Source organism: Pan troglodytes, chromosome 10, assembly GCF_028858775.2.
Source record: "Pan troglodytes isolate AG18354 chromosome 10, NHGRI_mPanTro3-v2.0_pri, whole genome shotgun sequence".
In the NCBI taxonomy this organism is placed as follows: domain Eukaryota; kingdom Metazoa; phylum Chordata; class Mammalia; order Primates; family Hominidae; genus Pan; species Pan troglodytes.
Genome location: NC_072408.2, coordinates 38,414,874 through 38,441,822, shown reverse-complemented (window position 1 = coordinate 38,441,822; position 26,949 = coordinate 38,414,874). Strand labels below are relative to the sequence as shown.

The following is a 26,949-nucleotide window of genomic DNA, read 5'->3' as shown; positions in this document are numbered from 1 at the left end:
CTTTTAACCTCTATTCCTGAACTCCATCCACCCTTCCAAACTCAGTAAAGTCTCTATCCTCTTTGAAGCCTTCCCTGACCAGCTACACTTCCTTTCTTTGTATCATTGTCTTTGCTTCATACACAGTTCTAGGATAGCTCATACTTTGCATACTGCAAACTTGATCTCCATTGGCCAGCCAGTGCCATTAGACTCCCAACTACTTCGGGGCAGTCACTGTCCTATTCCCTGCTTCAATAAAAGGAAAATCAGCCCCTAGAACAGGACCTAGTACAACTAAGTGCACAATAAATCATTGTTAAATGAATGAATGAATTTCAAGACGCTTGAGACCACTGGTAAGAATTTTGGGTTTCCAAAACCCTCCCCTTCCCAATCCCCATTCAGTAAGAATGCTTTCGCATTAGCATCAGGTCCGAGGTTACTCATTAGAAACTGGGCAAAGCCGGAAGGCGGCCACTTTGCAGCAAAGAAGCCCTAGACCTTGGGAGTCAATCAGGCCAGCCCAGGCCGCACCACGGTCTCCTAGTTGACAGTTCGAGGGGCCTCGCGGGCCGCTTGCTTCGTCAGCTTACAGGGATCCCGCACGCCAGGTGAGCCCACACACTGAGCGGACATTGGGGCAGGCAGGCAGGCGCCGGGGGGCGGGGCCAGCGTCGCCCCGCCCCGTCCTGCCTCGCTCTGTTCGCGCGTCCGTTGTCCGGCCTCCGGTCACGTGACAGCAGCGCAGGTGAGCGCCGCTTCCGGGGTCGGGCGCCTGGATAGCTGCCGGCTCCGGCTTCCACTTGGTCGGTTGCGCGGGAGACTATGGCGTCCTCCTCGGTCCCACCAGCCACGGTATCGGCGGCGACAGCAGGCCCCGGCCCAGGTTTCGGCTTCGCCTCCAAGACCAAGAAGAAGCATTTCGTGCAGCAGAAGGTGAAGGTGTTCCGGGCGGCCGACCCGCTGGTGGGTGTGTTCCTGTGGGGCGTAGCCCACTCGGTGAGAACCAGCCCTAGACCCCCGCAGCCCTGTCCAAACCCCTCGGCTCCGAGGCGTCCCTGTTTCCAGCCTCCAGCCTCCGGAGCCCCACGCAGTGCCACTCCCCTCCCCCGGGTTGTCTTGGTCCCTGCCCACCAACCCCAGGTGTTCCCCCAGCAGGTTTTCTGACTGTGGACTTTTTTCTCCCCATCAGTTCTTTACTGCTCCACTCTAGTTCCACCTTCCCCCCGTGAAATCCAGCTCCCTGTGCTTTGACTCCTTCCTGCCATGTCTAGCTTCAGCCTCAGGCTACGCGGACTGGCCAGGACCGGGCGCAAGCGGGGAGGACATTAGGGGGAGTGGCTTTTTCTCGGGTGGTTGTTGGTGAGAGTGTAGGTGGAGGGTGAGGGGCCGAGGGGAGTAGATGGATGAAAAGGTTCTTTCACTTTGCTTTCCACCTTGCTTCCCAGCCCCGGTCCTTGGCTTTTGAATCTTGGTTTTGTCTCGGGGAAGCTCCAGGTTTCCTGGGCTTTCTAATCCTGCTTGTCCCTTCCTTTCCCTTCCAGAGGTACAGCATTTTAGAGAAGCTACCCCACCCTGAGCTAGAAGTTGCACTCTCTCAGGACTTATGTATATATGCCTTTGGTCTTAACTGCATCCTTATCGCTGGCTAGAGGTGGTGGCGATTGTTGACCAAAGAGAAGGCTGAGGGGCTCTGTTCCTGAGGTCACTATGGTGGTGAACTTTTGAAGCAGGAAACTGCTCTGGGAGTCAGGAGGAGGCCAAGGAGACCTCCATCCCCTTTCCTGAGGATACCTCAGCTGAAAGAAGCACAGCCATTGCCCATCTTCCGTCAGGTCTGGAGTGGGAGAAATGCAGTGATCTTGAATGTGACACGGAAAATTTTCGAAATCAACGTTCTTGAATATAGTCATGGCTAGGCTGTGGAGATGGAAGTTGTGAGGAAGAATACGCGTTTTGTCACATTTTTAATTTGTGGTAAAGAATTTCTTAACCAAAAATTAAGAATGTTGTTTGTGGCCAGTCGGATCTCTTTTGGATTTGTGGCTCTCTGGGTGGTAAGCTCTTAGTGAGTATTCAGTGGAAGGCACTTGATATGGGGAAGGCTGATGGAGGTAGGGCTGCCTCTCATATGTACCTTCCAGGTGATTCATCCATTCCCTGTGGGATGCTTAACAGGGAGGGTTTTCCCTTGTTAAGGATTGGGGGAGTTACATGTAAGACCTACCTCAGCTTCACTAGGTATATATACTTTAGCCCCAGCACCCCACCCTCTGCCAACACACATCTACTTCAAGTGTTTGGAATGGAGAAATTCCTTGAACATATGTCTTAGTGATGATTCAGCTTGCTTAGCAGGTGGGGAGGAGGGGGCAGGAGGAGCTATAGCTGAATTTTAGGCTGGGAGTCTCAAGTGGCTTTTTTTTTTTTTTTAATCTGGAGGAATATGTTCTGTCCTCCTTTTCTACTGAGAACGGGAGGAGTTGGTTGCACTGCAGTGTGTGTGATTTAGGTTAGACTGCAGTTCATAGCCTCTGTGGAATGATCTAGTAAGGATAGGTAAGGCATTCATTTATTCAATTAATAGACATGTCAGGATCACTGTGTGCCAAACATTGTGCTAGTTAGACACCTGAAAGATGCAGACGACTAGAATGAGCCCTTGTTCTTGAAGAGCTCACAATCTAGATGGGAGAACTTACATAAACTAGTGATTAGAGTCATGCAGTAACAAAGGCAGGTGAAAGGTACTGTAGCAACACCAAGGAGAAAGCACGGCTCAGGATTTTTAAGTACTAGAGCTCCCTTTCTACCCTGAATTAGCAGACTGCAGATCCTGGGGGCCGAGGAGAGCATGTGATGCTTGTGTCCTTTGGGCTGTGGATTAGTTTGGCTTTAGGGAACAGATGCCTAATGAGCTCATATCCTCTGATTGCCTGCATTCGCTCTGAAATCAGCTGCTCTTCCTTTACCTTACACCTAGACAGGTGGGGGCCTACTGCAAACAACTGGGTCAGAGTGGTCTAGGAAGACTGGTCCTGTTTGCAAAGAGATGCCTTTTGCAGGATATGGACATTTATCCTTTTTGCTGTGGTTGGCCCCACAGAATCCCATTAACACTCTTGTGCATTTTTAAAATGCCTTTTTTTTTCTTATTCTAATGGAACATGTAGCTGCCTTGAGCTTGCAGAGTTTTTTTTTTTTTTTTTTTCTAGAATTTCTCACAGCTTTAAAAATAGTCCTGAGTTGCTTACAGGGTTAGCCTAATATAAAATGACTGTTGTGAGCATGAAGTTCCATGGGGGTGGGCGTGTTGGGGGCTGTGTGTGAGGGTTGCTTACTGTAGTCCTTCTTGGGCAGCAGAAGGGTTAGACACATTCTCTCACTTCTGTCAAGCATATGCATAGCCAGTGTTTTTAAAGGAATGAGGTCTGAGTGGCCCTTGCATGACTGCTGCCCAGACACAGTGTATGGGTAGCTCTCCACACCCTTCTTCATGGCTTCCCTATTCATGGTTTGGCTTATCAGATCAATGAGCTCAGCCAGGTGCCTCCCCCGGTGATGCTGCTGCCAGATGACTTTAAGGCCAGCTCCAAGATCAAGGTCAACAATCACCTTTTCCACAGGTAAGTGATGATCCTTGCCATTCTCATGTCAACCTTCCCAGAAAGGAGTAATAAATAATTTTAAAAGTTTCAGTGAGTTGAAAATTTAACATCCTTCCCAAATGCAGAAATTAGTTTTGTGCAAGGAAACCATGAGAATAATTTCTGGTGTTCCCTATATCCTTATATGAATCAGTGTTATCTCTCCTCTAGCCTGGCAATTCCATAGAGTAAATATGTACAGATACCATTACCTGCTCTTTCTCTCTTTTTCTGCTTGTGACCTTGGAGATGCCATGAGAACCATTAGCTTCTGACGGGAACTCCTTGAAAGAAAAACTTGAATTCTCTACTAAGCCCTCCTAGGAAAAGAAGATGCCATTCAAAACAGTGGTGTCTGTTGCTGACTTTAGAATGCTTCTGACTTGCTTGAGATTTGGGAAATGCTGCTGTTTGGATGGGTAGTAGATCCTGGCTCTACTATACCACTTACCAACCATGTTACTTAGGCAGGTCACTGAATCACTCTGAGACAGTCTCCTCTTCTATAAAATGGAAATAATATGTTTTTATAGGACCTCACAAGGGCCAGGCGTGGTGGCTCATGCCTGTAATCCCAGCAGTTTGGGAGGCCAAGGCGGGTGGATCACTTGAGGTCAAGAGTTCGAGACCAGCCTGCAAACATGGCAAAACCCTATCTCTACTAAAAATACAAAAAATTAGCCAGGCATGGTGGTGCATGCCTGTAGTCCCAGCTACTTGGGAGGCTGAGGCAGGAGAATTGCTTGAACCCGGGGGATGGAGGTTGCGGTGAGCCGAGATTGCACCACTGCACTCCAACCTGGCAACAGAGTGAGACTCTGTCTCAAAAAATAATAATAACAAATAAAAATTAAAAAAAAAGGACCTCACAGGGTTTTCTGAGAATCAAATGAGGTAATATGTCTGAAGGTACTTTATAAACTACCAAGTGTATGTAAATGTAATATTGTTTGTTTTCTTACTTTGAAAACCTGAATTTCAGGGAAAATCTGCCCAGTCATTTCAAGTTCAAGGAGTATTGTCCCCAGGTCTTCAGGAACCTCCGTGATCGATTTGGCATTGATGACCAAGATTACTTGGTGAGAGTCCATTAAGGGGTGAGGGTAGCCCTTTCTCCCCAGCAACTGAGGAGTACTATTTGGGACAGCCATATTTGGAGAAATGAGAGTCTTGGCAAATATAATTCTTTACCTTTTTGTGATTGCAGCATTTTCAAAAATTTAATGAAAATTATAAACCTTGTCCTTGGGGGAAAAGATGTAGATACATTAAGAATTTTGGCCAGGCGCTGTGGCTCACGCCTGTAATCCCAACACTTTGGGAGGCCGAGGCGGGCAGATCACCTGAGGTCAGGAGTTCGAGACCATCCTGGCCAACATGGCAAAACCCCGTCTCTACTAAAGATATGAAAATTAGCCAGGTGTGGTGGTGCACGTCTAGTCCCCGCTACTTGGGAGGCTGAGGCAGGAGAATCACCTGAACTTGGGAGGCGAAGGTTGCAATGAGCTGAGATCGCACCACTACACTCCAGCCTGGGTGACAGAGCGAGACTCCTTGTCAAAAAAAAAAAAAAAAAAAAAAAAAAGAATTTTGCATTCAGTTTCCTTCAGTCCACATATGGACACCTGATGAGGAACCTGTGCTGAATCTCCTACCCCAGGGATTCATCTACTTTCAGCTGACCATTTTCCTATGACTTGTTTCTGCATATAAAGGGGGAGGAAAAGAGCTCTGGCCTATTCTGTGTCCCCAGGTGTCCCTTACCCGAAACCCCCCCAGCGAAAGTGAAGGCAGTGATGGTCGCTTCCTTATCTCCTACGATCGGACTCTGGTCATCAAAGAAGTATCCAGTGAGGACATTGCTGACATGCATAGCAACCTCTCCAACTATCACCAGGTCAGGCCTCTCTCTAGCCCCATTCTTTCCCTCTCCTCCCTACTCACATATAGCTCAGCTATTGTCAGTAATAGATGCCAACTGGGGAGAAAACTCACTGGAAGAGAGAATCCATAATCATATCCAGCCCTAAATGGGATGAGGGAAGCTATTCTGTCTGATAAGATTTACAGGCTGGGGGCAGTGGCTTACACCTGTAGTCCCAGCACTTTGGGAGGCTGAGGCGGGAGGATCACCTGAGGTCGGGAGTTCGAGACCAGTCTGACCAACATGGAGAAACCCCGTCTCTACTAAAAGTACAAAATTAGCTGGGCATGATGGCTCATGCCTGTAATCCCAGCTGCTCAGGAGGCTGACGCAGGAGAATCACTTGAACCCGGGAAGCGGAGGTTGTAGTGAGCCGAGATCGTGCATTTGCACTTCAGCCTGGGCAACAAGAGCAAAACTCCGCCTAAAAAAAAAAAAAAGATTTACTTGGAATGTGGAGTTTATGGAATGTTTTGGCAGTAAAAACACTCTTCTTGAATATCTCTACTGAAGAAAAATTTCACCAAAATCAGTGAGCAAGGAATACATCAAAGAGTCCAAAAGGAGTCTTTGGTTTATGCAACAAATATTGAATACCTCTTATTAGGCCCTATGTTAGGCAGTAGAGTAGGAGGTAAATGAAACATCTGTGGCCCTTACAGATCCCTTGGTCTGATGGCAGTGACCAGTGACCCAGTATTAGCACACAGCAAGATATATACAATAGTAGAAGTCTGTACAGAATATTCTGAAGCTAGTGAAGAGCATCCTAACTCACCTGGGGAAGGAAGTGCACTTGGGAGGCTAAAGAGAGTTTTTTAGAGGAGATACTGTAAGAGTTGATCCTTGAAGGACTAGTAGAGGTTAACCATTGGACAGGGTGGAAGAGCATTCTAGGCAAAGGAAAACAGCACTTCTAAGGCACAGAGCCATGAGAGAACTTGGTGTTAGGAAACGGCAAGAAATTCCATTTGGATGGGATGTAGTACTGTGGAAATAGGCAGGAGCCAGATTGTAAAGAGGCTTATAAGCCCCACAAAGAAGTTTGGACTTTATCCTGAAGGTGGTTTTGCAAGGGGCGTGATATATTTGTTATTTAGAAATATTTAGAAAATGTGACAACATTTTAGAGAATGGATTGGTGGGAGGGAACACTGGAAGGGTGGATACCAGTTAGGAGGTAATTTTAATAGTCCAGGGTAGAAACAATGAAGGCCTGGGGGAGTGATGGTGGTGGGGATAGAAAGGAAGACCTATGGGAGAACTGAGAGTTAAGACACAGGGGCCTCCAAGTTCCTGGTTAGGGATAACTGGGTGCCTATTCACCAGAAATTAGAAACAGAGGAACAGGTTTTTGGAGGAAGAAGGTTCTGATTTGGACATACTGAATTTGAGGTTTCTGCAATTCATCCAGATGAGGATGTCCAGTAAGTGGTTGGGGTATGTGTACAGAATTCAGGAAAGAGGATTAGACTGGGAGTATAGGTTTGAGAATTATATGTGAATAAGTGATCATTAAAACCATGGCTATAGATACGATTATTGTAGGGAGGTTGTGTGCAGTGAAATGAAAAGAAGGTTGAGGACAGAACCTAAAGGAACAAGTGAAGAAATGAGCCCATAAAGGAAACTAAGAGTAGATGGACACTTTTAATTACTTATGCCATGCTACATTCCATACGGGATTCGACGACAGAGAGGAGGGGAATCAGGAGGGTGGTATAATAAGAGCTGAGGATGAAGGGACTTTTAAGGAGAGACTGGTCAATAGGATCAAGTGCCACAAAGCTGAAATATGACAATGACTAGAATACTTACTAGATTTGACAACTGAGGGATATGGGGGAGATTTCAGAGGAGAAATGAGGTATAAACCTGATTTCAGTGATTCAACGTGTGAATGAGAGACAGGAAATGGATTTATTGCTGATTACTTTTCTGAGAAGGTTGGCTGTGAAGAGAAAGAGGCAGCAACACAGAAAGAGAGATGGTAAGCACTGAAGGAGTAATTTTTGTTTTTTAGAGACAGGATCTCACTGTGTTCCCCAGGCTGGTCTCAAACTCCTGGGCCCAAGCGATCCTCCTGCCTCAACCTCCCAAGTAGCTGGGATTACAGGTGTGAGCCTGGCTTAACAGGAGAATTTTTAAAAAAGAATCCAAATTGTAGGCCGGGTGCAGTGGCTCACGCCTGTAATCCTAGCACTTTGGGAGGCCGAGGTGGGCAGATTGCCTGAGTTCAGGAGTTCGAGACCAGCCTGGGTAACACAGTGAAACCCCGCTTCTACTAAAATACAAAAAATTAGCTGAGCGTGGTAGTGTGCGCCTGTACTCCCAGCTACTCGGGAGGCTGAGGCAGGAGAATTGCTTGAACCTGGGAGGCGGAGGTTACAGTGAGCCTAGATTGTGCCACTGCACTTCAGCCTGGGCAACAGAGTGAGACTCCATCTCCAAAAAAAAAAAAAAAAATCCAAATTGTAGGCCATCATGCAGACTTTTTTTTTTTTTTTTAGGTATAAAAATCTGTATTTATATTACAGTGACAGAATGACACAGCACAGCCCAACCCAATGCAGACATTTTAAATTATGGGAATCTAGCCTATGAAGAAACACTGCTCTAGATAAAATGATTTCATTGATAAGATATAAGTTGTAATCCTGGTTCTGTGCCACTTGCATATAGAAAGGGTCTAAAATAAGGATAATAACACTTAACCTCCCTCATCTCAAAGAATGATAAAGGTGAATTGAGAGATGACACTTAAAAATTAAGAGATGTACAAATGGAAGGAATCAGAGGAAAGGGGGATTCAGAAACGGCATGGATAACCTGGAGTGTTTTGGGGAAGCTTCCACCACTTTTGACTTTGTAATCTCTCTACTTGAAGTCCTCTGCTCTACCCTGGAATGGCAGTGTTTGAACTTCCCTGGGCTGTTTGTGTATCTGCTACTCAGCCTCTCCCCATTCCTTCCCCCTCTTTCACTGTAGTACATTGTGAAGTGCCATGGCAACACGCTTCTGCCCCAGTTCCTGGGGATGTACCGAGTCAGTGTGGACAACGAAGACAGCTACATGCTTGTGATGCGCAATATGTTTAGCCACCGTCTTCCTGTGCACAGGAAGTATGACCTCAAGGTAAGAAGAGGGTAGCTCGGACTTAGAGGGAGGCTCCTGATAGCCTGAGAATGGGGAAGACCCTGGGAGGTCTTTGGATGATTCCTTTTAAGGGAAAGAAGGCTGGGTTTGAGTACTCATCTTAGGGGCTGGGTTCTGACTGTTCTTTTAGCCACTTCTACTGACTTGGTGTTTGGGTCTTTCTGCAGGGTTCCCTAGTGTCCCGGGAAGCCAGCGATAAGGAAAAGGTGATAGTAATTTTATGTGCTAGGGTGAGGGATGAGGGATGAGGGAGGGCAGATGAGGGGAACTTCTTAGGATGGAGAGGCCACTCTATATAGGAATAGGGATTACTAGCTATTTATTATCTTAAACCACTTAAAAGAAGAGGGGGTAAACTTCTGTTGATCCGGGGATTGTTTGGAAGGGGCAGTGGGAGCAGCTGCTTTAACACTGGCATGGGTTATTCCATATGGAAGGCTTGGGGATGGGTGAGGTTGCCAGACTTGAAGAGCAAAATGTTTAACTTCCACTTCCCATTCTGGGTTATTTTATTCAAGCAGCTACTTTTGCTTAAGAAGACACAGGCCGGGCATGGTGGCTCATGCATGTAATCCCAGCACTTTAGAAGGCCAAGGCAGGACTGCTTGAGCCCAGGAGTTCCAGACCAGCCTGAGCAACGTAATCTCTACCAAAAACACAAAAATTAGCTGGGCGTGGTGGCACGCGCCTGTAGTCCCAGCTACTTGGGAGGCTGAGGTGGGAGAATCACTTGAGTCCAGGAGGTCGTGGCTACAGTGAGCTGAGATCACACCACTTACATTCCAGCCTGGGCAACAGAGTGATCGAGATCCTATCTCAAAAAAAAAAAAAAAAAAAGAGGAGAAAGAAAAGTCAGCCTGGAGGGTCTTGGCTAAAAACCATAAGCAGAGAGTAGTGGGATGTGATTTGGGATACAGCTGTAGTGACTGAGTCTGTGGAAGTCACTGGAGGTGAGAACAGACCAGGGAAGCATCACAGTGTGGAGTTAGATGAGATCTAACTGAGCTAGCATAGAGCCCTAGACAGAAGGTGGGGTTCTGAGACCTTGGGGAAGGGATATGTTCCCAAGATGTCCCTTTACATATTCTTAGGTTAAAGAATTGCCCACCCTTAAGGATATGGACTTTCTCAACAAGAACCAGAAAGTATATATTGGTGAAGAGGAGAAGAAAATATTTCTGGAGAAGCTGAAGAGAGATGTGGAGGTGATGATTGGGTGCTCTGGGAAATGGCTTTCCTTTTTTTGCTCCCTAGAGGGTAGTTGTCTCTTTCATTCATGGTATGAGGGAGCTCCTCCCCTTCCCTTTATTCTTCAGGTCCTCTGCCTGTATGGGGGTTTAGTATGAGACATGAAAAACCCCTGGAGCTGACCCGTGGAAGGGGTGGCTGGAATAAGCTGAAAGGATGATCTTAGATACTAGGACATATAGGCACTAAAGGCAGTGGTATGCCCTGCAACCTCAATTTTTATACTTCCTTTCCCCAGAAGGGCCCCAGAAATTCAAAGGTACAGGTACAGGGGTGATACCTAGCAGTGAAGAGTGAGAGAGAGGTGTCTGATTTGTCAGTGGGTCTCAGTTTCTAGTGCAGCTGAAGATCATGGACTACAGCCTTCTGCTAGGCATCCACGACATCATTCGGGGCTCTGAACCAGAGGAGGAAGGGCCCGTGCGGGAGGATGAGTCAGAGGTGGATGGGGACTGCAGCCTGACTGGACCTCCTGCTCTGGTGGGCTCCTATGGCACCTCCCCAGAGGGTATCGGAGGCTACATCCATTCCCATCGGCCCCTGGGCCCAGGAGAGTTTGAGTCCTTCATTGATGTCTACGCCATCCGGAGTGCTGAAGGTGAGAGAACCGGGACAATTTAAGGGTGGAGAGGGGATTTTTCCTGGAGGACAGAGACCAGAGTGGTGGGGGAGAGCCTGATTAGCTTTTCAGAACAAAAGTGACTGCTTCCTGGAGAAAGGGAATTGGAACTAAACCTACTCTGAATTGTTGGTCTCTCTCCCAGGAGCCCCCCAGAAGGAGGTCTACTTCATGGGCCTCATTGATATCCTTACACAGTATGATGCCAAGAAGAAAGCAGCTCATGCAGCCAAAACTGTCAAGCATGGGGTGAGAGTTCGCAAAAGCCTTTCCTTTCCTGTCTTGACTATTCTTTGGGAATAGAGAGTCTCTTGTGCCAGAGCAATGGGGTGGCAAAAGAATGGAGGTGGTCTGGGGTAGATTGGGTGGGGGTGATGGGGACGGGTGCTAGGGTGGCCTGACATATTGTTCCCTATCTCCTCTCACAGGCTGGGGCAGAGATCTCTACTGTCCATCCGGAGCAGTATGCTAAGCGATTCCTGGATTTTATTACCAACATCTTTGCCTAAGACACTGCCTGGTTCTCTCTGATGTTCAAGGTGGTGGGGTTCTGAGACACTTGGGGGAATTGTGGGGATATTCTAGCCACCAGTTCTCTTCTTCCTTTGCTAAATTCAGGCTGCAGGCTCCTTCCATCCAGATAACTCCATCCTGTCGAGTAGGCTCTTTCTGACCCTCAGAAATACATTGTCCTTTTTCCTCTTTGCCCATTTTTCTTCCCTCTCTTCCTCCCCATGAGAAGTCTGCTTGTAGTATTAGAATGTTATTGTTGACTCTCTCCCAAGTGCCTTGATCTTTGTAATATCTCCTGTTGTTTCTATGATATAGGAGCTAGGGGAAGGGGGTTGTTTGCCATCTTCAGGACCTGGCTGGACAGATGGACCTGGCTCAAGCAACTACTCTGGATGCACTTTGCTGTGTGGGATGAACTAAAAGTGTCTGAATTTTGCTGATAACTTTATAAAACTCACTATGGCATGCTTCCCTCCTGGTGGGCCCTAGGATGGATGACAGTCAAGATACTACAGATGTGGGTGCAGGCATGCACACACACGATGGAATATGGCCATTCCTACACAGGTGGGGTAGAGAGTGGGTCAGCAGCCTGGCACCTCACAGAGGTGGGACCTAAGAGGACTCATGATTATGCAGAGAATTGGATTGGGTCTCTGTCATAGACTGAGTAATCTCTTCCCTTATCTCAATTCCATCTCCACCCATCTCTACATCTGGGCACAGCAGCCCAGAGATGGCCAAAAGCATTCAAGCCTGGGGGAAGATGTTTGACTATTGCTGCTCTTCACCAGAACCTCACACCTCTCCTGGGACTGGAACCCTTCAGTGGGTGTGTGGCCAGTTTTGGAGGCTGGAATGATGGGCCAGGGTGTAGGATTCATTCTCCATGTAAAGTTTCCTTTCATCCTGCCTAGCCATCCCCATGGTTTATTTCCAGAAGAAAGGAATATCTCTACTTGGATCAATTCTGGTCATTTCAAGAGGATGGAGGCCTCAAGTGTGGGAACTTCCCCTACTCCCTGGATGTGTGTACCTAGCACACTTCCTCACCCACCCCTTTTTCCAGTTGGAGTTGTTTTTCTGTTCTCTTCTGTCCTGTCTTATACTGCAACTGTGTCTCCTAGGGGACAGATGGCCTTCTTTGTCATCTTCACTCTCCACCCCCAGAGAGGAGTCAGAGCCATAACTCAATCACTCAGCCCCTCCAAAGATAGTTGATGTGTGATAATCTCATAATGTTGAGAACCCTGATGAGATACATTGTCTTCCTCTCCTTACAATGCCTCTGGGGCCAAGGCACCCATTCTTCTTGCTATCCCCCTTGAGGCTTCCACTTTTTTTTTTTTAGACATAAAGATGGGCATCAGCAACTGGCCTGTGGTGATGCAAAGCTGCTTTGCTCTGTATCTGGCTGGACTGATCTGTCTCACAAGAAGCCATGAGGCCGTAGGGAGAAGCTCCCTCTCCCCTTCATCTTCTGCTCCAAAGGTGGTAGCAAGAGGAGTACCCAGTTAGGGGTTGGAGCCCCCATATAACATCTTCCTGTCAGAAGACTGATGGATCTTTTTCATTCCAACCATCTCCCTTTCCCCCGATGAATGCAATAAAACTCTGTGACACCAGCAACCATTGTTCTTTAGAAATGGGTTTTCTGATCATATGGCTGATGTGTTATGGGCAGTATGGATGTCTTCATTTGTTGCTTCTGTTTTTCATCTTTTTTTGTTTTATTAATAAAAATTTATGTATTTGCTCCCGTTACTATAATAATACAGGGAATAAATTATTCAATCCAAGTTTCTGTACAGAAATGCCTTTTTTTTTTTTTTTTTTTTTTTTTTTTTTTAATTTCACTTCTCTCAGGGAGCCTGTGCTTAAGGGTGCAGAGACCAGCTGAAGAATTCTGGTGTTCAAGGTGTTGGGCCCCTAACTAAGGATGTGGGTTTCTAGACAGATGGCTGTGAACTTTTTTAAAAAGGCTGTGAAGGGTGTCCACGGGAATGGAAAACTTAGTCTTTAACCTTGTGGGAGGTCAGCAGTAGTGAGGGCCAGGGAAGAGTAGGGTGATGGGACCCTTCCTCTTCCCAGAGTTCTGGGCTTGCTAACACTCCATCTTTGTAAAGGTGAGTAGGCCTCTCAGCCCACCAGCTAAAAGAGAAGGAATCTAGTATTCCCCCAGGCTTCCTGGGAAAGCTGTCCTCTTCCTGGAGGGAAGGAAGAGTACAGCAGGGTCCTGGGAAAGTGAAGAAAGTGACTAGCCCTCCAGTCTAGAGGGGGAGTGAAAAAGGGGTGGATGAATAGAGGTTGTTGCCAGTTTGGGAGATTCCTGCCTGTCTTGGCTGAGGAAGTCTTTTGGCTGGTGGAAAAACCTGGCTTGATGTGGCCCCAGGGAAGTGAGTTGGATTGGGTGGAGACTGCTTGATGTGGGAAGCAGAGCAGAGCTTTTTTTTTTTTTTCTTTGAGAGTTTTTTAACTCTATTTGAACCATACACTTGACACCACCACCACCTCAAGCCACTTTTAAAAAAATGTATTCGCTTCCCATTCTGCACCAGCCTCCATATCCCTGTTTGTGGAAAGAAAAATCAGAGGCACTGACCAATGATCATCTGACAGCAGGTTGTGGGGGTCATAGGAGGTAACAATCTAGAAAGAGGCAGGAGATGAGGGAGGGGATTGAAATAGTTTAGTACCCGGATTTGTTTATTTTTTAGAGCCAATGCTTTTCTTTTTACTATGACTCTTCCCATCCCACATTGTTCCTCAAAGGCCCTTCTACCATAAGGATTCAAAAAATTGCCGCCCTCCCCCCGAATCCCCATATACCCACCAACACTTCACCCACCCATCCACCACCAGCTCCCGGGAGCTGCTACGCAGCTGGCTGGGAAAGAAAAGGGAGAGTGCTCCGCCGGGAGCGGGGAGCGAGTAGGGTGGCGTCTCCAGGGATTTAACCTCCTACCCTCAGTTCCATGACGCCACCCCCTCCCTCCAAAGACTGGGACAGCGCCTCCATTTTTGTTTTGGGGAGGAAGGGCAGGGGCTTGCGGATAGAAGGGGGTCAAAGGAACGGTGATTATCACCTGTGAGGGGAAAGGGGGTGCTGTCCTCCCTCCTTCCCTTTTCCTCAGCCTGCACCCCCTGCAACCCCCCACCTTTCGGGGTCTCCCCCCCCCTTGTTGCTAAGGCCCGGACCGTCATCCCAGCAACAGCCTCAGTCATGTGACCGGCAATGGCGGCGCTGACGAGAGGTAGGTGAGCCCGGCGCCCCCCACACCCACCGCGCGCCCCCCGGGCCCCGCTCGCACCCCTCACGCGCCCCCCGCTCCCCCGGCGCCCCCTCCTCCACCTCCCCTCCCCGCGCGCGGCTCCGGGCTCCCCGCTCCGTGCCCGGCCGATCATCTTTCTAGCACCCTCCAGCCTTGGCCTCCATTCGGGGGTTCTGAGGGCTGCGATCGGGCCGACATGCACCCCCACCCGGCGGTGGGGATCCGGGGGCTTTGGCTACTGAGGGATGTGGGGAGTTGGTTCCGGGTCGGGTCTTGGAGGAGGCCGTGGGGGGAGGGCGGGAGCTGCTTCAGTGGATGCCCCCAGGGACCCTTGCCCATCCGGGCTGTGCCTCCCTCTGGCCTCTGTCTGGAGGGAGAGACTGGTTCCTTGTCCGGCCTGGGTTGCCACAGAGGAATCACAGACCCACCCTAAACTGGGGCCCCGCCTCCCTTTTCTGTGCCAGCAGGACTTGGACCTAGGACACCTAGGTCCTGGGTCCCCCGTGATGGGGAGAGAAGTGTTGCATCGCGGATAGACTGTATGGGCTGAGACTCTAGGGTTCCATTTTCACTTATGAATCTCGAGGTGCATCTGGCCTTGGGGGACGATGATGGAGGCATGAAGGGACAGCTGCTCCTTTTTGGATCAGTCAATAAATGGAGGTCACACTAATGGCCCTTCTTTCTGTTTGAGCTGCATTTGGAAGTGTTGTGGAGACAGCCCCGTAGCCCAATGCGACCAGACTCAGGGAAAACATCAGGCCCCTCCAGCTGAGCCCTTGGGTGAGCCCCGCCCCTCCCTAAATGCCAGACTTGGGAGCTGACAGACAGCACTGCCTGTGCTGGGTTTAAAAGGTGACAATGAGAACTTTGTTATTGCAGGGGCTGCTGCCACTTTGTTCACATCCTTAACAGACTTCAGCAGAAGGGACTGAGTTAGCTCTCAAGGAAGGCTCCCTGGCAATAGGGGCTGAATTATTTGGCAATGTGGAGCAGGCGAGGAGTTGGGGAGCATAGGAAATATTCCGGTCCATGTGATCTGAGGGAGGTGGCAAGAAGACCTCCACCTGTGTGGGCGTTTTCTTTCCTGACTTCTCTTATGTGTGCCCTAGGCTTTCTTGGGGGCCTCAGAGCTGGGGAAGAAAGGAGGAAGGTTAGCATGTTGAAGTTCCTTCTTGAGCAACTTGGGGAGAAGCTGATAATGGAATTCTGCAGAGGAGAGAGGAGATGGAAGGGGAGTTTTTATTTCTGGGTTGGCTGAGGGAAATGGTAACATTTGCCATCATAACTTTTTACCCTTCCCCCACTCCCAGTCCTGGTCAGCTGAGTGGAAATAGAAGGATTTCTGCTGCCATCATCTTCCATGGGCTTTCCAGGTATCTCCCCCGCAAGGGATCCTCAATTTTCACCCTTAAACTGGTTTCCTTCATTCCATGTTCCCAGTAATGCCATTCTTAGTAACCTATACCCAGGTTTCTGTCTCTGTTCCATGGGCTGCTGGGTTGGGGGCCATGGGAATTGGGAGAAGGGGTTTCTCACTTTCCTTCCATTTTTCCGCCCTACCAGGTCACACGACCTACAAGTAGGGAGCAGGGAAAGAAGAGTGAGCCTGCATGCCAATTCTAAGCTCTTCAGGATCAAAGTAAGCAAAAAGGAGGGGCAAAAAGTCTCCGTCCCCTTTAAACAGCCCATTTTCCCCCAAGAGGTGGGAGGGGCAAATTGTTTCTATGATCTGGGAGAAATGACAGGAGAAACAAGACTGATGCTTGGCTTAGATGATAATATAGCTCTGGAAACTTTTTTGCTCTTCAGTGGGTTTTGGGTTTGGAAGATAAGGGGAGACAGAATATGAATTTGGGTGAAGGGTTGGGGATTAGGCTTTGAGAAAACAGAGGTAACAGAGGGTTTGGAAGGAACCTGAAGTAGGAGGCACTGATACTTGTCAAATGGGGACCCCCCACCCTGAGTCCCTTTCACCCTGGGGGCAGTGTCGTTCGTCCTGTCCAGAATGGCAGCCTGTGGAGGCACCTGCAAGAACAAAGTGACTGTGTCCAAGCCTGTGTGGGACTTCCTGAGCAAAGAGACCCCAGCCCGGCTGGCCCGGCTTCGGGAGGAGCACCGTGTGTCCATCCTCATAGATGGCGAGACTTCTGACATCTATGTTCTCCAGCTTTCCCCACAGGGTCCTCCCCCGGCCCCTCCAAATGGGCTCTACCTAGCCCGGAAGGCTCTCAAGGGGCTGCTAAAAGAGGCAGAGAAAGAGCTGAAGAAAGCTCAGAGGCAGGGGGAGCTGATGGGCTGCCTGGCTCTGGGGGGTGGAGGGGAGCACCCTGAGATGCACCGCGCAGGCCCACCCCCTCTCCGAGCAGCCCCACTTCTGCCCCCAGGAGCTCGGGGGCTCCCCCCTCCTCCTCCCCCCCTGCCCCCACCTCTTCCTCCTCGCCTTCGGGAGGAGGCAGAAGAGCAGGAGAGCACCTGCCCCATCTGTCTGGGGGAGATCCAGAATGCCAAGACATTGGAGAAGTGCCGGCATTCATTCTGCGAGGGCTGCATCACCCGGGCTCTGCAGGTGAAAAAGGCCTGCCCCATGTGCGGCCGCTTCTATGGGCAGCTGGTGGGCAACCAGCCCCAGAATGGGCGGATGCTGGTCTCTAAGGACGCCACCCTCCTACTGCCCAGCTATGAGAAGTACGGCACCATTGTCATCCAGTACGTCTTCCCGCCCGGTGTCCAGGGGGTAAGAAGACCATGGCCTGCCCTTACCCTTTGGCTTTCCCCAAGCTCTGACCTAGGAAAACCGGGTGAGGGTGAGTGTGCTTGTTAGATGTGAGACAGTCTTGCTGTCTTCCACTGTGCCCTCCTACTCAGTGCCCTGGACCTAGGAGGTCCCCGTGAGGCCCAGCTTTTCCATCCCTGTGATCCCAAGGCACACGTGAAAATCAGATATGAGCTAGGAAAAAAAAAAGCAAATCAGATATGAGAGGAAGGAATTGAATATTATTTCCTTGATGAACACAAATACTGTGCTGACATCTTGGCAGAGGTAAATTCTGTGGAGGTGGTGGCTTAGGGGAAGGGAGGCACAATAGGAAGGGATCTGACCAACCCAACAGAGCCAGGAGCATCACTCTGTAAAAACAGGAGTAGTCAAGGCCTATAGGTGTCTTCCTGCTGGACAAAGAGTAATGTGCAATTCTGGCTGCAGAGGGGTGAAGAAGCTGCACAGAAGAGTGATGGAAAATGGAACAAGTTAGACAGTGGCAGAAACATTAGGAGTATTTTCAGGTGAAGGGAAGGCTGAAAGATAGATTATTCTGTCTTCACATTTTTGCTGAGTTGTCTGGAGTGTAGAGACCAGCTAACTTCCATCACTTCTGAGAATCCATTTGTTGCTGAATGGAGACTTGAGGGATTGAGACAGCAGAAAAAATCTCTTAACACATAAGGATTATGCTCTGAAACAGGCTCTTGCTGCCGAGGCCGTATAATCTCTCCTTCTGTGGAAAGCTGTCAGCCTGTTGCTGCCCCGTTCGCATTAGCTGGGGGTGCTCAGACAGAGACTAGCCTGGATGACCCTCCTCTGGCATCTGGGCCTTAGGATGCCTGGCTGCTCACTGCCCACTCTGCTTCACCTTCCTCCCAGGCTGAACACCCAAACCCAGGAGTTCGGTATCCTGGCACCACACGGGTGGCCTACCTCCCGGACTGCCCTGAGGGCAACAAGGTGCTGACCCTGTTCCGCAAGGCGTTTGACCAGCGTCTCACCTTCACTATCGGCACGTCCATGACCACAGGGAGACCGAATGTCATCACCTGGAACGACATCCACCACAAGACCAGCTGCACAGGGGGACCCCAGCTGTGCGACCCCTCTTCATTTCCTTTCCCTTGGCTCCTCCCATTTGTTCCATTTCCACTGAGGGACCCACCAACCCCTCGCTCACGGAGCCTCCTAACTGGAGAGAACCACTTCCAAACTGTTCAGCCATCTCAGTTTCTCCTACATTCAACCTGGTCCTGGTGTGCCCAGCTTAGCCTACAAAAATAAGCAGAATTGGGCTAAATTATCTTGGATTTGGAGGTGTCCTCCCTTAGGGGAGGTGGGGAGGTGTCTGAGCCACCTAGAATGAGGGTGAGCATGGGGATAATAGCAAGTTCAAACAGCTAACAACCCTCACCCTCATTTCTCTTTGCTCCCAGGTTTGGGTACCCAGACCCCACCTACCTGACCCGGGTGCAAGAGGAGCTGAGAGCGAAGGGTATCACAGATGACTGAAGGACATCGCCTTTGCCAAGGCCCCTGCTGTCTGCCTCTACTAGGACCCAGCAGAAGCCTCTTTCTCCTCTCTGCCCCCTGCCCCCCACACCACACCTGTAGGGGACCTGTCTGACTGGGAAGGGAGTTCCGAGAGGGAGGGGGCAATCCCTTCCCCCATCCCCCACTGGCCAAGTGTTTCAATGCAGTGTGAGCCACTCCCTTCTGGCAGAGGCCGACCTCCAAGGCTCTGTTCTCCCCTCCCCGTGTACATATACTCCCGGTTTCCCTGCCCCTCCATTGCCCTTGGCTTTTTCTGGTATGTGCTGTGCTCCATGACCAAGCCGAGAAAGGACCTAGGGTGGGGAAGGGAGGGTCTCTTGATTCCTAACCGCCCCCACATACTGCTCCACCGCTGAACTTCGGGTGCCAGGGAGGAGAAATTGGGCTGATGTGAGCTCCCCGTCACCCCCCATGGAGCCGGCTGTGTGTGTTCATCAGATACAGTTCTCCCTTAACCTTGTCCTTTCTCTCCTGTGTCTCAGTCTCCGTCAGTCTGTCTTTCTCCGCTCTTCTCTGACCCCTGTGAGGAACCTCCTTACCCTGTTCTGGAATCGCTGCCAGACTGTAGCTTTTAATTTAATAAAAATAAAGTAAAATATGCAACTCTTTATGCCACACCCGTTCTTTTCCAGGGACTGGGTGGGGGTGGGGTGGGGAGAGGGACCTGCTGGAAAGGGGAGAGGGGATGATGGGGTGATCCCTGCGTGCACTCCCAGTCCCTCTGCCTCCTGAGGACCTGGGGAAACGGGATGCACCAGCGGGCTCTGTAGTAACACTGAGAAACCCTGGGTCACACTTCGATGTTGGAATTAGTATTAAGAGGGTGTTTTTTTGTTGTTCAACTATGGTTGTAGAGAAAACAACCCTACCCACTCTGCGAAGTCTGGCTGGGGTGGAAGTGGGGGCGGAGCCGGGCAGGGGGCGGATTCCGCAGCAGCAACTCCCCGGACGCGCGCAGGCCTCAAAGCCCCCCAGCTTCAGTGCCCCCTCGACCCTGAAACTTGGAGCAGGGTGGGGGTTCAGTATGAAGCCCCCGGACCGCCCCGCCCCTGGCCGCACTGACCGGATACTGGGGGTCATGGGGGGCATGCTGCGCGCATGCGCCCTCCCCGGGCAGGAGGGGGTAAGAATGGGGGCTCGCGGTGGGGTCGGGGGTCTTTCGGGGCCTTCAGGAGGGCTGTACCCACAACTCAACTTATCCGAAAACGAGTTCTGCGGGGCAGTCGCAGGAATACATGAATTCTATTACGAGGGCCATAGCCCCGTTCTGGGCGAGCCTTTTATAACAATGTGGATTTTGACAGGTAGGAGAAGGGGAAGGGGGAGGTCAGGGCTGCCTAGGAGGGCAGGTTCCTTACAGTGGTTCTGTCCCCGCAGCCCCCGAGAAGAAGCCCTCTAGGGTTGGTGGGTACCGAGCCAGAGTCTGAACGTACGGAGGGAGATCACAGAAGGGATCGCGAACATGAGGTCCTCGCCGGGGCTCTGCAGCCCGGTAAGAAGCTGGGGGTGGGGTGGGGCACAGTTTGCTATCCTGCGCCAAGTGGCGAATTCAAAAATATTCTACTCTTATTAGCATAAAGTTCGCATCTAATTTGCATGAGACCCATTTAATCGCAGAGACCTCCACTCTTCTTGCCTTCGAGTCCAATGTGTGTCCCCCATCCCAGTCGGTCCCGAGCCCTCGCAGGCAGAGTGTCCCCGCGCCCCACCCCTGGCCCCTCGCCAGCCCGGGCTCCAGGACTTCGCCTTAATTGGCGATTAGTCTTAGCTGGAGTCCCGGGGCCTGGAGGAAAGAAGGGGCCTGAGAGAGGGCGGCATCTGGGTTGTGTTCACCCACAAAAGACTCCCCATACACGCACCCCGTACCAGGGGGCCTCTGTCCACTCGGCCGGGGACAGCCCCAAACCCAGAACATCTTCGCACAGGCCAAGGCCCCATCCACTGAGTCCTCCTTCATCGCAGAGGCCAAGGGGAGACCTGGGCAGACCCTGCCGACAGGCTGAACCCCGACCCCAGCCCTCCGCAGAGCCCGGGATGCGAGAGGGAGGGGGACCCCGGGGCAGGGGAGCACGGGCTGGGGAGGGGAAAAAGCGCTGGGGACGTGGAGTGGGAACGTGGTGGTGTCTGGGGGAGGGGCGATCGGGGCGGGAACCCGGCGCAGGCAGGAGGGGGAACGCGATGGAGAGGGCGGAGCTGGGCCGCAGAGGCCCCGCCTCGTGGCGGCCCCGCGGCCAGGCCTGTTATTCAGCTCGCCGCTCCGCTGGGACCCGCACAGCGCCAGTGGCTCGGGGGTCGGCCCTCGCCTCCTCCCCGGCCCGGGCCTAGAGCCACCCCCAACCAGAGGCCGGAGACAGCTGGAGCGGCTGCCGCATCCCGGCCCAGCCTCCCCTACCATCCCTCCCCCTTCCACTGGACATCTGGACCCTAGGCCCCCGCACCGACAGGGTTCCGGAAACCCTCCCCGCCCAGCCCGGCGGCCGGGCCCCGCGCCTCTCTCTCTCTAGAGCCCCCAGCCCGCCTCAAGACTAGACTTCCGCCTACCCCTGGACACCTCCTCCCGGTCCCCTCCCTCCCCCCCTCCCACAGCCTGGACCGGGGTAGGAGGGAGGGGGGGTGTGCGCCCGGCGCCGTCCCCGCCCCGCCCCCCGTGATTCCCCCTGCATGGCCGGCCCGGGTGGGGGGCGCGGGGGGGCCCGGGCGCCATGCGGGGGGTGCACAAAGGGGGTCGCTGTGCCTGTCCCCGTGTGATCCGAAAAGTGCTGGCAAAATGCGGCTGCTGCTTCGCCCGGGGGGGACGTGGTGAGTGCCAGGTCGAGAGGGTCCAGTGTTGAGTGGGGGGCGGGCTGGGGGTTCAGGGCATCTGTTTGCCCTGGCCCTTGGGATTTAGGGTTGGAGACTGTAAGTGTTTTCCAGGAAAGTGGTTTCTTAAGTGATCCCTAAGGTCCCTTCTGCCTCCAAATTTCTGTTAGTTCAAGTTAAGGAAATAGGGGAAGGGGCAGGGAACTCATCTCTTTCCCTTAGTCAAATGGGTTTGAGAAAAACCCACCCACAATCCCCTTAGGCCTAGAACCGATTATTTTCCTCAAACCTTTTGCTAAGAATCTACTTCTGAAGAGGGACAGGAGAATGGAGGAATGAGAATGAGGTGGTTCTACAAGGGGCTTTATAAGGAATCACAGCTCTCTGTCGCTGAGCACAGGCCAACGATAACCCTGATGGACCCTCCTCACTGGCCTCCTCTATTGGGTCTACGCATGTGTTGGGGAGGTGGGCTGCAGAAGTCTTTTCTTTTTATAGTGATTACTGCAATTGGTGGAGGAGGGGACTGGGAGTGGCAGATGGGCCCAGCTCATCCTCCCCTCTTCCCAGAGAATGGTCTGTACCCATTGAAAGGGGGAGGGTTGTAGGAGAGCAGATGGCCACCCCCAGCTTCCAATGTCTGCCCAGATGGCTGCCCCCACCCCCATATCTATGCTATGCTCAGGATATGGGGAACCTCCACATGTAACTGGGGGTTCCAGGCCTGGAGAGCCAGGCGTTTACCTTACTGTGCTTTCTCCCAGGGGTGCCCTGGTGAAATTTTCTATCCTGGCCAACTCAAATGAGGATGGCAAGAGAGTGAGCCCTTGGAGAGAGAGGCTGAGCATCATGAAGAGAAGACCCTGGGAGTTCCCTGGGGACCCTGAGTCTGGAGCTGGGGCAAGGTCTATCACCTCCTCTCTTTTTCCTCCCATTAGAATCCTATTCCATTGCGGGCAGTGAGGGGAGTATATCGGCTTCTGCTGCCTCCGGTCTGGCTGCCCCCTCTGGCCCCAGCTCTGGCCTCAGCTCTGGCCCCTGTTCCCCAGGCCCCCCAGGGCCCGTCAGTGGCCTGAGGAGATGGTTGGATCATTCCAAACATTGTCTCAGTGTGGAAACTGAGGCAGACAGTGGTCAGGCAGGACCATATGAGGTGAGCAGGGAACGGCACCAAAGCATGTGGGACATCTATGAAGGACACTGGCAGAGAGGGCAAGTTGGGGCCACCCAGCTACTGTCCCCGACCTCTGACACTTGATTTCTGGCCCCCAGAACTGGATGTTGGAGCCAGCTCTAGCCACAGGAGAGGAGCTGCCGGAACTGACCTTGCTGACCACACTGTTGGAGGGCCCTGGAGATAAGACGCAGGTGTGAGGACAGGCTCTGGGGAGGCTCCTTTCACTCAAGGGGCATTCGTTTGCTCACCCTAGGATGTTCTTTCCTTCCAGCCACCTGAAGAGGAGACTTTGTCCCAAGCCCCTGAGAGTGAGGAGGAACAGAAGAAGAAGGCTCTGGAAAGGAGTATGTAAGTGTCCACAGCCCTTCCCTGCAGTTGCACAACTTCCAGAAGACTGTCCCTCACATTTTAGATGGAATTTCCTCCAAGGTTGGCTATGATGATAAAGGGGAGGAGGGAGGAACGGGCTGAACCAAGGATGAGCTCCGACGCTGAAGTGGGGTCCTCCTCCTGCTTTCATCCTAGGTATGTCCTGAGTGAACTGGTAGAAACAGAGAAAATGTACGTGGACGACTTGGGGCAGATTGTGGAGGTAGCTCCCTTTACCCCTTCCCAGCCCCTCCTGCCTGCTTTTCCATCTGCCCAGGGCTATTTTCAGGAGGTGCCTGGGCGCTCCTCTGTCCCACCTCTCAAGCCTCCCCACACCTGGACCTTCCTACTCTGGGGGCAGGGCGGCTCCCACCAGGGAGGGGGAGGTGGAACACACCCTGGATTTGTGTACAGGAGCCCCATTAAGGTGGGGAGAGGGCCACCACATGCTCATGACCCAACCTCAACTTTCCCACAGGGTTATATGGCCACCATGGCTGCTCAGGGGGTCCCCGAGAGTCTTCGAGGCCGTGACAGGATTGTGTTTGGGAATATCCAGCAAATCTATGAGTGGCACCGAGAGTGAGTGGTGGAACTCTGACAGCTAGGTGCTGGGGAGGGGCCCTCATCTGGTTGTCCTGTATCCTAACATCAGCCCATTGCGACTTAAGGAATGTTTGGAGAAGTTTTGTAGGGCACACTACCAGGGCAGACAGCTCGAAATTGCTGGGAGTGGGCGAGGTGGGGGTTGTGAAATGTATTTGACCTGCTGCTTCTCTACCAACCCCTCCAGCTATTTCTTGCAAGAGCTACAACGGTGTCTGAAAGATCCTGATTGGCTGGCTCAGCTATTCATCAAACACGTGAGGCTTGAGGGGGCAGGGCCTGGGGCGGGGCTTAGGAATGGGCTGGGATTCTCTGGAGATGTGTCCTCCCTCCTTGCCCACCCTGCTCTCTCTTAAACATTACTCCTGTTAGGAGCGCCGGCTGCATATGTATGTGGTGTACTGTCAGAATAAGCCCAAGTCAGAGCATGTGGTGTCAGAGTTTGGGGACAGCTACTTTGAGGTCAGTAGCTGAGATGTCTTGGTGGGAAGGAGGACAGAACTGGGGCTTTCCAGGCTGCATAACCACCCTGTCCCTGTCCCCAGGAGCTCCGGCAGCAGCTGGGGCACCGCCTGCAGCTGAACGACCTCCTCATCAAACCTGTGCAGCGGATCATGAAATACCAGCTGCTGCTCAAGGTCAGGACCCCCTTTTTCCTGGGGGCACAGCTGGCTGGCACAGCTGTTTCCTCATTCATCTCCCCAGGGTTCTTAGGGCTCCCCCAGACTTCCTGAGGGCCCTCACTGGTGTCCTCAGGGGAGGATATGAGAGCTTCTAAGGGTGTCCTCGTGACCTCCCTGAGCGTTTCTTCTCTCTGTCTTAGGATTTTCTCAAGTATTACAATAGAGCTGGGATGGATACTGCAGACCTAGAGGTGAGGACCCCAGATCTTCCAGGACACACCATGTGCTCCTTATCCTCCTAGTATCTCATGGGTTCCCCCAGCCCCTTGGGTGGTTTACAGCTGTCTGGTTTTTAGGGGGAGGCTGGTTGGGGTTGAGATACCGTCTGAAGAGGCAACTGGCTGAGGAGGCCTCTTCCCCAATAATGACTCTCTTCGCCCAACAATGCGCCTCCCTCACCTGTGTCCCAGCAAGCTGTGGAGGTCATGTGCTTTGTGCCCAAGCGCTGCAACGATATGATGACGCTGGGGAGATTGCGGGGATTTGAGGTACGGAGATAGGGCAAGAAACTGGAGGCCCGATGCTCTTCTGCCCCAGCCCTAGCACTCAGGAGGTCCTTATGGGGAGTTGTCTTCTCCTGGGGCTGACCCCATGGTTGGTTGGGCATGTCAGGCGAGGAAGGGAGGAGCAGAGAATTGTCCTTTTTCTTGTTCTTTTTCCAAGGCCACTATCCTTTTGGTTTCAGGGCAAACTGACTGCTCAGGGGAAGCTCTTGGGCCAGGACACTTTCTGGGTCACCGAGCCTGAGGCTGGAGGGCTGCTGTCTTCCCGAGGTCGAGAGAGGCGCGTCTTCCTCTTTGAGCAAATCATCATCTTCAGTGAAGCCCTGGGAGGAGGAGTGAGAGGTGGAACACAGCCTGGATATGTATACAAGAACAGCATTAAGGTGGGGAGAAGGCCACGAGGGAGGGCTTGGAGAGAGAGAGGGCATGAGGCCTCTGAGAGGATGTCTCAGAGGAGCCAGGGAGGGCCTGAGGAATCTGGGGGCTGTCTCCTATCTGCCAATTCAGGTGAGCTGCCTGGGACTGGAGGGGAACCTCCAAGGTGACCCTTGCCGCTTTGCACTGACCTCCAGAGGGCCAGAGGGTGGGATCCAGCGCTATGTCCTGCAGGCTGCAGACCCTGCTATCAGTCAGGCCTGGATCAAGCATGTGGCTCAGATCTTGGAGAGCCAACGGGACTTCCTCAACGGTGAAGCTCTCATCCTTTCTTCCCGATATGCTCTCTCAGCCCCTTAACCTCCTGAATCCCTCACTGCCCAGTCTCCAGTACCTACCCTCTGACCATGGCCCATCCCCTTTTCCACTGCTAGCTCAAAATTTGATAGAATCCCCTAAAGCCCTAAGCAATTGACATTGGCTGACAGGGAGGGAGGGCAAAGTGGGAGAATGATACAGGCCCTAGGGAACAGACCTGTCTCTGCGGTAACCCTCCTTCTGTTCCTCTCTTTGCTCCAGCATTGCAGTCACCCATTGAGTACCAGAGACGGGAGAGCCAGACCAACAGCCTGGGGCGGCCAAGAGGGCCTGGAGTGGGGAGCCCTGGAAGAATTCGGCTTGGAGATCAGGCCCAGGGCAGCACACACACACCCATCAATGGCTCTCTCCCCTCCCTGCTGCTGTCACCCAAAGGGGAGGTGGCCAGAGCCCTCTTGCCACTGGATAAACAGGTATGACGAATAGAGCTCCCTCATTGTAGGGATAAAAAGGGGAGAGCCTCTCTTGTTCTGGGACCCCAAGTTCCCACCCCATATCATTCCTTCCTTTTATCTGGTCCTTCCTACTTCCCATCCCTTACGCTTCTCCCCTCTATTTTAACTCTGGAGAAGCTGATAGTCTCAGACAGTCTAAGATATCTAGCAAGAGGAGGTGGCTTGGCTAGGGACTTAAACTGAAAAGAGAGAAGTGAGGGTAGATTTCTGGCCTTTTTGATCCTCTGACTTGAATCTTTTCTTCAGGCCCTTGGTGACATCCCCCAGGCTCCCCATGACTCTCCTCCAGTCTCTCCAACTCCAAAAACCCCTCCCTGCCAAGCCAGACTTGCCAAGCTGGATGAAGATGAGCTGTAACTGGTGAAAACCATGGGGGTGGTGCTGACTCAGCCGCCTATTCCCCAAGGAGCTTCAGGGCAGTCCTTCTGGCACTGCTCCAGAATTCCTCCTTCTTGGTGTGTCTGGAGGGTGGGCAAGGCTGGGAGGGATATCAACTTGGAGGAGAACACCTAGACCCAAGGACTTTTTTCTGCCCAAGGAACACAGTTTCCTTCAGCTCCCATCCCTATGCATGCATCATGGTCCCCCCAAAAGGAGGATATGTGGGTGGGTGGGAGGGCTGGGGCAGGGGCCAGATAGAAATTATTGGTTTTGTTTTTTAATTTTGTTTTTCCTGTTTTCTGAGAATAAAGGTTTTGTTATATCACCGAGGCTGCTGTCTTGGCAGAGGGAAGGGGAGGCTGTAGTGGGGGTAGGTGGGGTGAAGTGATATGGAAGAGATTGGTTGGCCCCAGCCATTGGAGGAGGGGGTCTGGTGAAAGGAGAAGGGGACAGGGTGTAAGATAAAAGATGTTGCTATCTTTGTCCCTCAACTGCAGTTGCAGCAGTTGAGGGACAAAGACTGAGGCATGGAACCACTGGAAAG

General features: G+C 51.8%; 3 protein-coding genes across 35 annotated transcripts; all 3 read left to right on the top strand.

Annotated features, from left to right (window-relative positions):
- The first annotated feature begins 565 nt into the window (after positions 1–565).
- Positions 566–12,888, top strand: PIP4K2C (phosphatidylinositol-5-phosphate 4-kinase type 2 gamma). 4 transcript variants are annotated; one of them, XM_009425058.5, is made up of 11 exons: positions 566–981; positions 3,511–3,608; positions 4,612–4,708; positions 5,383–5,526; positions 8,542–8,688; positions 8,877–8,915; positions 9,801–9,914; positions 10,288–10,555; positions 10,722–10,825; positions 11,005–11,115; positions 11,405–12,888. In XM_009425058.5, exons 1-10 carry the CDS (start codon positions 808–810, stop codon positions 11,083–11,085), a joined length of 1,266 nt encoding a protein of 421 aa, XP_009423333.2. In that variant the 5' UTR covers positions 566–807; the 3' UTR covers positions 11,086–11,115; positions 11,405–12,888. The 4 variants fall into 4 exon arrangements, with proteins under 4 accessions (XP_009423333.2, XP_003313599.2, XP_024203493.1 ...); XM_003313551.6 differs by having other exon boundaries at positions 659–981; positions 11,005–12,888; XM_024347725.3 differs by lacking the exon at positions 8,877–8,915 and having other exon boundaries at positions 684–981.
- Positions 12,889–13,949: 1,061 nt separating this feature from the next.
- On the top strand, positions 13,950–19,287 carry DTX3 (deltex E3 ubiquitin ligase 3). Of its 23 annotated transcripts, none has more exons than XM_063785532.1 (7): positions 13,950–14,343; positions 15,056–15,144; positions 15,675–15,737; positions 15,928–16,003; positions 16,369–17,098; positions 18,005–18,222; positions 18,562–19,287. In XM_063785532.1, the coding sequence occupies exons 4-7, from the start codon at positions 15,975–15,977 to the stop codon at positions 18,635–18,637; spliced, it is 1,053 nt and encodes a 350-aa protein (XP_063641602.1). In that variant the 5' UTR covers positions 13,950–14,343; positions 15,056–15,144; positions 15,675–15,737; positions 15,928–15,974; the 3' UTR covers positions 18,638–19,287. The 23 variants fall into 23 exon arrangements, with proteins under 23 accessions (XP_063641602.1, XP_063641605.1, XP_024203490.1 ...); XM_063785535.1 differs by having other exon boundaries at positions 16,350–17,098; XM_024347722.3 differs by having other exon boundaries at positions 15,056–15,216.
- A 294-nt stretch (positions 19,288–19,581) lies between these two features.
- Positions 19,582–26,732, top strand: ARHGEF25 (Rho guanine nucleotide exchange factor 25). 8 transcript variants are annotated; one of them, XM_001167786.7, is made up of 16 exons: positions 19,582–19,802; positions 20,057–20,171; positions 22,417–22,631; positions 22,751–22,846; positions 22,927–23,003; positions 23,181–23,247; positions 23,503–23,606; positions 23,818–23,887; positions 24,003–24,092; positions 24,176–24,268; positions 24,454–24,504; positions 24,724–24,801; positions 24,999–25,199; positions 25,324–25,504; positions 25,771–25,982; positions 26,271–26,732. In XM_001167786.7, exons 1-16 carry the CDS (start codon positions 19,704–19,706, stop codon positions 26,379–26,381), a joined length of 1,860 nt encoding a protein of 619 aa, XP_001167786.1. In that variant the 5' UTR covers positions 19,582–19,703; the 3' UTR covers positions 26,382–26,732. The 8 variants fall into 8 exon arrangements, with proteins under 8 accessions (XP_001167786.1, XP_063641590.1, XP_009423328.1 ...); XM_063785521.1 differs by having other exon boundaries at positions 19,772–19,983; XM_001167839.8 differs by lacking the exons at positions 19,582–19,802; positions 20,057–20,171 and adding exons at positions 20,902–21,478; positions 22,243–22,383 and having other exon boundaries at positions 22,528–22,631.
- The last annotated feature ends 217 nt before the right edge of the window (positions 26,733–26,949 follow it).

Coding starts and splice junctions, on each gene's coding strand:
- PIP4K2C (XM_009425058.5), top strand. CDS start 808: ATGGCGTCCTCCTCGGTCCCACCAGCCACGGTATCGGCGGCGACAGCA. Junction 3,609..4,611: donor AACAATCACCTTTTCCACAG/GTAAGTGATGAT, acceptor CCTGAATTTCAG/GGAAAATCTGCCCAGTCATT. Junction 10,556..10,721: donor CGCCATCCGGAGTGCTGAAG/GTGAGAGAACCG, acceptor TCTCTCTCCCAG/GAGCCCCCCAGAAGGAGGTC.
- ARHGEF25 (XM_001167786.7), top strand. CDS start 19,704: ATGAAGCCCCCGGACCGCCCCGCCCCTGGCCGCACTGACCGGATACTG. Junction 23,248..23,502: donor ACTTGGGGCAGATTGTGGAG/GTAGCTCCCTTT, acceptor ACTTTCCCACAG/GGTTATATGGCCACCATGGC. Junction 23,888..24,002: donor CTCAGCTATTCATCAAACAC/GTGAGGCTTGAG, acceptor TACTCCTGTTAG/GAGCGCCGGCTGCATATGTA.
- DTX3 (XM_009425041.4), top strand. CDS start 15,975: ATGCCAATTCTAAGCTCTTCAGGATCAAA. Junction 16,004..16,368: donor CTAAGCTCTTCAGGATCAAA/GTAAGCAAAAAG, acceptor CGTCCTGTCCAG/AATGGCAGCCTGTGGAGGCA. Junction 17,099..18,004: donor TCCCGCCCGGTGTCCAGGGG/GTAAGAAGACCA, acceptor CCTTCCTCCCAG/GCTGAACACCCAAACCCAGG.